General features: G+C 56.8%; 1 protein-coding gene and 1 long non-coding RNA gene across 8 annotated transcripts; one reads left to right on the top strand and one right to left on the bottom strand.

Moving 5' to 3' along the window:
* Nucleotides 1-536: 536 nt before the first annotated feature.
* Nucleotides 537-3,117, bottom strand: LOC102901211. Of its 4 annotated transcripts, none has more exons than XR_002155206.3 (3): nt 2,910-3,117; nt 1,854-2,034; nt 537-1,577 (listed from the first exon to the last, which is right to left on the bottom strand). It is a non-coding gene; the product is annotated as an uncharacterized LOC102901211 (long non-coding RNA). The 4 variants fall into 4 exon arrangements; XR_006595975.1 differs by lacking the exon at nt 2,910-3,117 and adding an exon at nt 2,142-2,903; XR_006595974.1 differs by lacking the exon at nt 2,910-3,117 and having other exon boundaries at nt 537-1,026; nt 1,144-1,577; nt 1,854-2,903.
* Nucleotides 3,118-3,151: 34 nt separating this feature from the next.
* Nucleotides 3,152-5,605, top strand: LOC111559876. 4 transcript variants are annotated; one of them, XM_023252089.2, is made up of 4 exons: nt 3,152-3,355; nt 3,594-3,714; nt 4,131-4,280; nt 5,318-5,605. In XM_023252089.2, the coding sequence occupies exons 1-4, from the start codon at nt 3,167-3,169 to the stop codon at nt 5,587-5,589; spliced, it is 732 nt and encodes a 243-aa protein (XP_023107857.2). In that variant the 5' UTR covers nt 3,152-3,166; the 3' UTR covers nt 5,590-5,605. The 4 variants fall into 4 exon arrangements, 2 of the variants coding, with proteins under 2 accessions (XP_023107857.2, XP_023107858.2); XR_006595972.1 differs by having other exon boundaries at nt 3,221-3,355; nt 3,594-3,782; XM_023252090.2 differs by lacking the exon at nt 3,594-3,714 and having other exon boundaries at nt 3,152-3,383.
* Nucleotides 5,606-6,050: the final 445 nt, after the last annotated feature.

Below are 6,050 nucleotides of genomic sequence, written 5' to 3' on the forward strand. Positions count from 1 at the left end.
GAGAGGCTTCTAGGTGCAGGAAATGGTGATGTGAAGCCGGAGGCCAAGCAGAGACACTGAGTGGAATTCAGTTTGGCTGGAGCCCAGACTGTGACCTGGCATGGTGAGGCGTGAGGAGGCAGAAGCAGACAGGAGGCAGATTATGAAAGGCCCTGCCAACCCTGTCAAATTTGGATGATATCCCAGGAGCAATGGGGAGCTATTGAAGGATATTAAGTAACAAGAGACATAATCAGATTTGGGTCTTTTAAAAATTTAGTTAGCTTTAAGTTGCTGAAGTAACGTGTGTGTATATGTGTGTGTGTGTGTTGTAACAAGCGAAATGATATAAAGATAAATGAGAAAAAGCTAGTCTTTTGTCTCCGACTCTCCCTCCGTTCTTCCCCCAACCCTGGATCACTGCTGTTAACAACCTGGAATAGATGCTTCCGTGGCTTTCTCTTTTACTCCAACGTTTACCACACACGTGCGTGCACACACACGCACGCATGCACACACACACCCCCACCACCAACACAAGGGAGGTTGTAGACTCGCAACTGGAAAAGAATCATGTTTGGCTTGTTCCTCAGGTGAACTTAGTGCCTGACTACACATCAATGGCATCCACGACACGAGACATAAGCCTAAATCTCTGTCTCTGTCTGTCTCTGTCTCTCTCCATGCATCTCAATGTTCTTAGACATAGATGTGCTCACCTATATGATTTCCCGTAAGTGGGGGTCACATCAAACGTGCTGGGTCGCTATTATCTTTCATGCCTTCATCTTTCTTTCCATTATTATTTTATTCCATTTCATTTCTCAGCAATGTGCCTTTTAGGATTCTTCTCCTAGCAGTTACCTGAGAAATGAGCTAGCGACAGGCCGACGTGGAGGCTTAGAGGCAGGAGGCTGCTCTTGGTTGCCAGAAAGGGATGGGGCAGCCTGGGGTGGTTGTGGACTGGAGTCATTAAGGACACCTTTGTTGACTTCGCCACTGGCAACTGGTTCTGAAGGTCACAGTTTAGAAGAGACACCCCGAAATCTGGGGGGGGGGGGGAGGATGAATCGGGAAAGAGAGGTGAGTTTCTCTGTCGAATAGAGCTGAGTTTTCTGGTCCATGGCTGGTCGCCCTGAGCAGGTCTCAGAAACTGGGTCTCACCTTCCTGTCTCCAAACCCAGGTCGGTCACTTCTGCTGCAGAGAGTCTCTGTGAGGAGTGAATGAAAGGCTTGGATGGGACGACGTACCGCCCAGCGTAGAGAGGACAGTGGACACGGGGCCGATGGTTAACACACAAGCACTACTTCCCAGGCCAACGTAGCTGGTTCCTCACGGACTGGACCCCTTTCCTATCTCCTACACTCTTATCAGGTCTGCCCATAGGGGAGCCCTCTGCATCACCCTAGAGACTTATGCTCTATAGGTCCGTGCACAGCAGGGCTGGCCTCAAGGGGACCGCAGGTGACCACGCAGGAACCTGGAAGTCTCCCAAAGTTATTCTCCCCATCCAGTTGCTGAGGCCGGAGATTCCCTTTCCTCGGGACACAGGCAACCTCGAGGTCCACAGCCCAGATCAGATTTGAGGCACGAAACCCTGAAAGAGAAGGCGCCCTCGCCGTTGTTCCTTGGCCTGCGTGCAAATGCGAGAGCCTGCGTCGGCCCCTCACGGGGGGTGGGGTGGTGGCACGGGTGCCTTGCCTTAAAAGCCCGAAGGGACAGACCCGAGTTCAGCACAGGCAAGGGACAGAATGGGGCCAGGAAGCAAGCCGAGCCGGGGGTGGACAACGTGGCCTTGGGAAGTCTGGGTCCTTTTTGGCTGACATCTTATTCTTAGTCCCTGCCCCAGGACAGGTACTTAACAGATGCTTACTGAGTGAAGGCAGCAACAGAAGAGAGTTGACCAAACCCTGTAGAGTTGCATTCACCAGGAATCTACGGAAATAATGGTGAGAGATCAGGCAGTGTGACAGCCACTGGGGGAAATGTGTTTAGCTGGAGGGCAGTGGACCATCAGAAGAACACAGAGAAGATTCCTAGCAGGGTAGAGAAGCCTGGGAGGGGTGTGGTAGGGGAGAAGAACGGGGTGCATGCAGGTCAGGGTCACGTGGCCCCTGGCTCTGACGCTTCAGACTCAACAGTTGGGTAACTTGTCATCTACCGGGGGCTGGATGCTGAGGGAGAGATTCAGAGGAGGAACATCCTTCCCCGGCCAAAGGCAGGAAACACACGCGCGCCCGCACACGCAGCCCAGGTCTCCCTAGACAAGCAGAAGGAGGGGCGGGGCAGAGGGAGATGGGGACAGAGAGAAAGTGAGGCTAGAGAGATCTTAAGGAGGGAAGAAGGACAAGGGAAAGAGAGCGGAGGGTGATGACGAAGGGCAGAAAGGGCTCAGGACCTCAGGGGGCTCTGACCAACCCTCTGGGCTGGGCCTCTAGCTCAGCGTGGTTACCAGCATGCGACCCCGGGCAGGGAGGGGGCCCCTGTGCTGTCTATGACTTGCCCTGAGAACTGAACCTCTTCCCATCCCCCTGTCCCCGTCTTCCTTGTTTCCTCCATGCGCACAATGAGACCACCCGCCTAAGACGTCTCCCGGGCCACCTTCAGCTCTGTGATTGTGTATTTGTGGCCACGACTAATTCCGACGTAAGGGCTGCACGAGTCAGGGCGGCGACAAGGCCTCCCCGAGCAGGCCTGTCGTCAGGCAGCCTTTCTGAGAGACGTAGGGGAGAGAGGGCGCTGAGGCCGCGAATGCTGAGGCCGCCGGGAGGGCATCCTAGGGAGGGCCTCCCGGGGGCCTGGAGACCCCCAGTGCCGCGGCTGTGCCGGGAGGCCGGGAGCCCCTTGCCCGGCCCCGCCGGCAGGCCAGGGCAGCAGCCGGCCAGGGACAGTTTTCCCCGGGCTGGAGACGGCCTGGCTCCGGGCCCACCTCCCGGTGCCCTCGGCCTGACATCTTCTGGGCAGAGCCGCGGTGCCCAGGGAGCCGTGTGGATGGTGTTAGTAAACACGCTTTCTTGCGCCCAGCCTGGCAGGGCCTGTGGGCAGCGGGAGGGCGAGTTGCTGGCAGCTCCCACGGCCGGGCAGGCGGACGGGCGGGCAGACAGGCGGGCGGGCCGCCCCGCACAGCCAAGCCAAGGCCCAGAATGGAGCAGCTGCTCCCGTCGCCATGGCGACGGGGACTGAACAATGAGCAGCCAGAAATGCGGCCTGGCCGCCTCGCACCGCGGGCCCCCACCCTCCGGCCGGCCCTTACACCTCCACGCGCGCACGCGCGCGCACGCACATGCACGCGCCCTTGCACGCGCACACGGCCCGGCCCTCCCTGCCGGAGAAGCCGGAGAAGCGGAGGCCCGGGCACCAGTGACTGACCGCAGGGTGAGGCCCGGGGAGAAGGCAGGAGAGGGTGAGGAGGAAGGGCGAAGGGGATCGCAGCTTCACCGCTGCAAAGCGGCGCCAAAATCTCACCATTTGATCCCGGCTAAAAATCCGTGTTTAAAAAGGAGCCCAGCTTTTCAGAGGGTCACGTGGTGCCTTGGATTCTTACATAACAGGAGAACTGAAGGGGGTTTCTAATTAGCAAAAGGCATCTGGGAACAAATCACCTTCTACTCAGGGAGGGGGAGCTGAGAGAGCCCCACGGAGCCTGCAGTCCCAGGAAACCGGAACGCCTGCTTTCAGGGCCCCGAAGCCCACCGCGATCCTCCTTGGAGGTCACGTGAAGGGAAGCCTGAAAGGTTGAGCCACAGGCTGGAAATGGAGTCTGAAAAAGGCCTGGTCTGGGCCCTCAGGAAAGCAGAGGGAGGTTGTGTCCAGAGGCCTGGGGGGCGTGCGGGGACAGGACGAGGCAGGGGGGGCGGGGGAGAGTGGGGGGACGTGGGGGCCGCAGAGGAAAGCGGGCAGGCTCTGGTTGCGGTGCTCCAGGCAAGCCCGAGCACTTCCTTTGTGAGCACTGACAAAGAGAGATGCACAAGTCAACTGCTGTCTTCCAGGAGGCCCCCAGGACCCTGGGGGTGGTGGCGGGGTCCGCAGTCAGCACCCGTCATCTCCATCTTTTGCGCAGAGTTAAGTGTTCACGATTTGCGCAGACACTTTCCCCCTTCACCAGCCAGCGGTCAGTCACTCTTCCAAGTTCCCATCCCTGTTTTTCCAGTGAAAACCCAGGTCTGGGAGCATCAGGAGCCTTCCAGGACCACCGTCCAAGGACAGGCAATCCTGTCCGAATTTCCATCAAGTCCGTCGTGTCCCGGGAGGCCGCTTGGTTTCCGGTGGCTTCGCCTGATTCCTTCCTGCTTCAGAGCAGGTGGGTATCTGCTAGACCCATGTAATAGAAAAGACAGGACCACCCATTACCTGGCCTGATTCGTGTGAGAGCTAGAAGGGACATTTTAGGGACTGTGGTGTCCGCCTCCCCACTCCCCAGCTCAGAAGGGATCTACCTTAAAGATCTCAGCAGGTGAATGCTAGAGCTGGAAGGAAAACCACCCAGAGTCCGACATCCAGGCAATGCGGGGGGAAGGATGGAGAGAGAGTGGAGAGAGAAGAGGAGAGAAGCAGTATTTGGCAAAGGGGAAGGGCGCATGAGAGGAAAAGGGAAAACTGGGTGGGCAGAGGTGTCTCCCACTAATAAATCTCCTCAATGGAGTGGGGTGCTACAGCGGGTTCCAGAAACTGCATCAGAACACCGCTGAGAAATCTGACCCCGCCCTCAGCTTCACAGCATCTAGAATTATGGGTACCACCAAAGGTAAAAGATAGGAAATAGTCAAAGGACGAATGAGCGCGGGGACAGAGCCCGACCCCCTCCCCAGCTGCCCCTCTGCTGGGCAGGGCATCTCGACGGAAAGTTCTGGGAGCCCTAGGAAGCCATCTGCGCTGGCTCAGAAGTGGCAGAGAGGGAATTAAAACCGCAAAAGGAAGGATCAGAGAGAAACTCTCTCCCCCTCAAGAGCCACTTTAGTAGATGAAAAAAGCCAGGCGATTTTTAATCATCACAAATTGTTTGAGCTTCTGGTTCCATCCTCTGAAGCCAGGGCAGCCTCCCCTAGGTTGCTGGCTGGTCTCCGGTGGTCCGAGCTCTGTAGCCCACCTACATCTTCCTCCCCACTTCCTTGAACCCTGGGCCTGTCCTCCCAGGTCCCCAGGCAGAGGCCAGGCAAGCTGACCCCGCTTATCTAAGGAAATCTGACAAGACTCCGGCCCTCAGGGGTATGGCCACTGGCAAAACATATGGTGCATCGTAAATAAGACTTCCTTTTAGGAAATGAGCCGCTGTAATTAAATCCCCATTCATTTTTTGTAACGTACACACAGAGACAAATAGATCTTTATCCTTTGTAGGCACAGAAGAGAAACGGCTTGTGCTGGACAGAGATTCTCTGGTGTCAAATCTTTATCAAAGGCTTCCTAGATCCAGGTGGAGTGAGAACTTCGAGTTCCTAAGCCCAGCCGCTGGCCCAGTTGGGCGAGTGGCTCCCTTGGCTACCTCCAGGACAAGCGGAGGAACGTTTTGGAATGGACGAATGCATTGGCTTAGAATCTGCAGGGAGGAAGTGACCTCGTCTGCCCACCCCACGGTCGTACCACAGAGCGAGCTCGGGAATAAAGATTAAATTCGACTTGTTTCAATGGGATTTAGTTTGATTTGGTTCAACCCAAATGAACACTGGCAGTGAGGTGTGCAGGGGGCGAGGCACCGGGGAAAGATGCAAGGAGAAACCAAGGCAGCCCCCTGAGGGCCCCTGGGGCAGGGTGCTGGCTGGCGCACAGGCTCAGTGTGGGGGGCGGGGCCTCGGCTTGTTCCCACTGGGTCTGGGATGGCTTGGGGGTGACAGGGAAGGGTAGGATTTCCTTAGGAGAGACCTGAGTAAGCACACCCAGGGAGAAGCAAAGGGAGATGCAGAAAACAACCACCGTGCTGAGGTGTGTCCCCTCTAGAGTCACAAGTCTCGCGGGAGATGGGGCTGCAGAGAAGAAACTAGACATCTCTCCCGGCTTTTGGCCCCGACAGGGACAGGACGTAATAATACGTGATTTCCTCACGAGTGACACTTTCCTTCTCAAAGCCATCAAA

Source organism: Felis catus, chromosome A3, assembly GCF_018350175.1.
Source record: "Felis catus isolate Fca126 chromosome A3, F.catus_Fca126_mat1.0, whole genome shotgun sequence".
NCBI classification, from domain to species: domain Eukaryota; kingdom Metazoa; phylum Chordata; class Mammalia; order Carnivora; family Felidae; genus Felis; species Felis catus.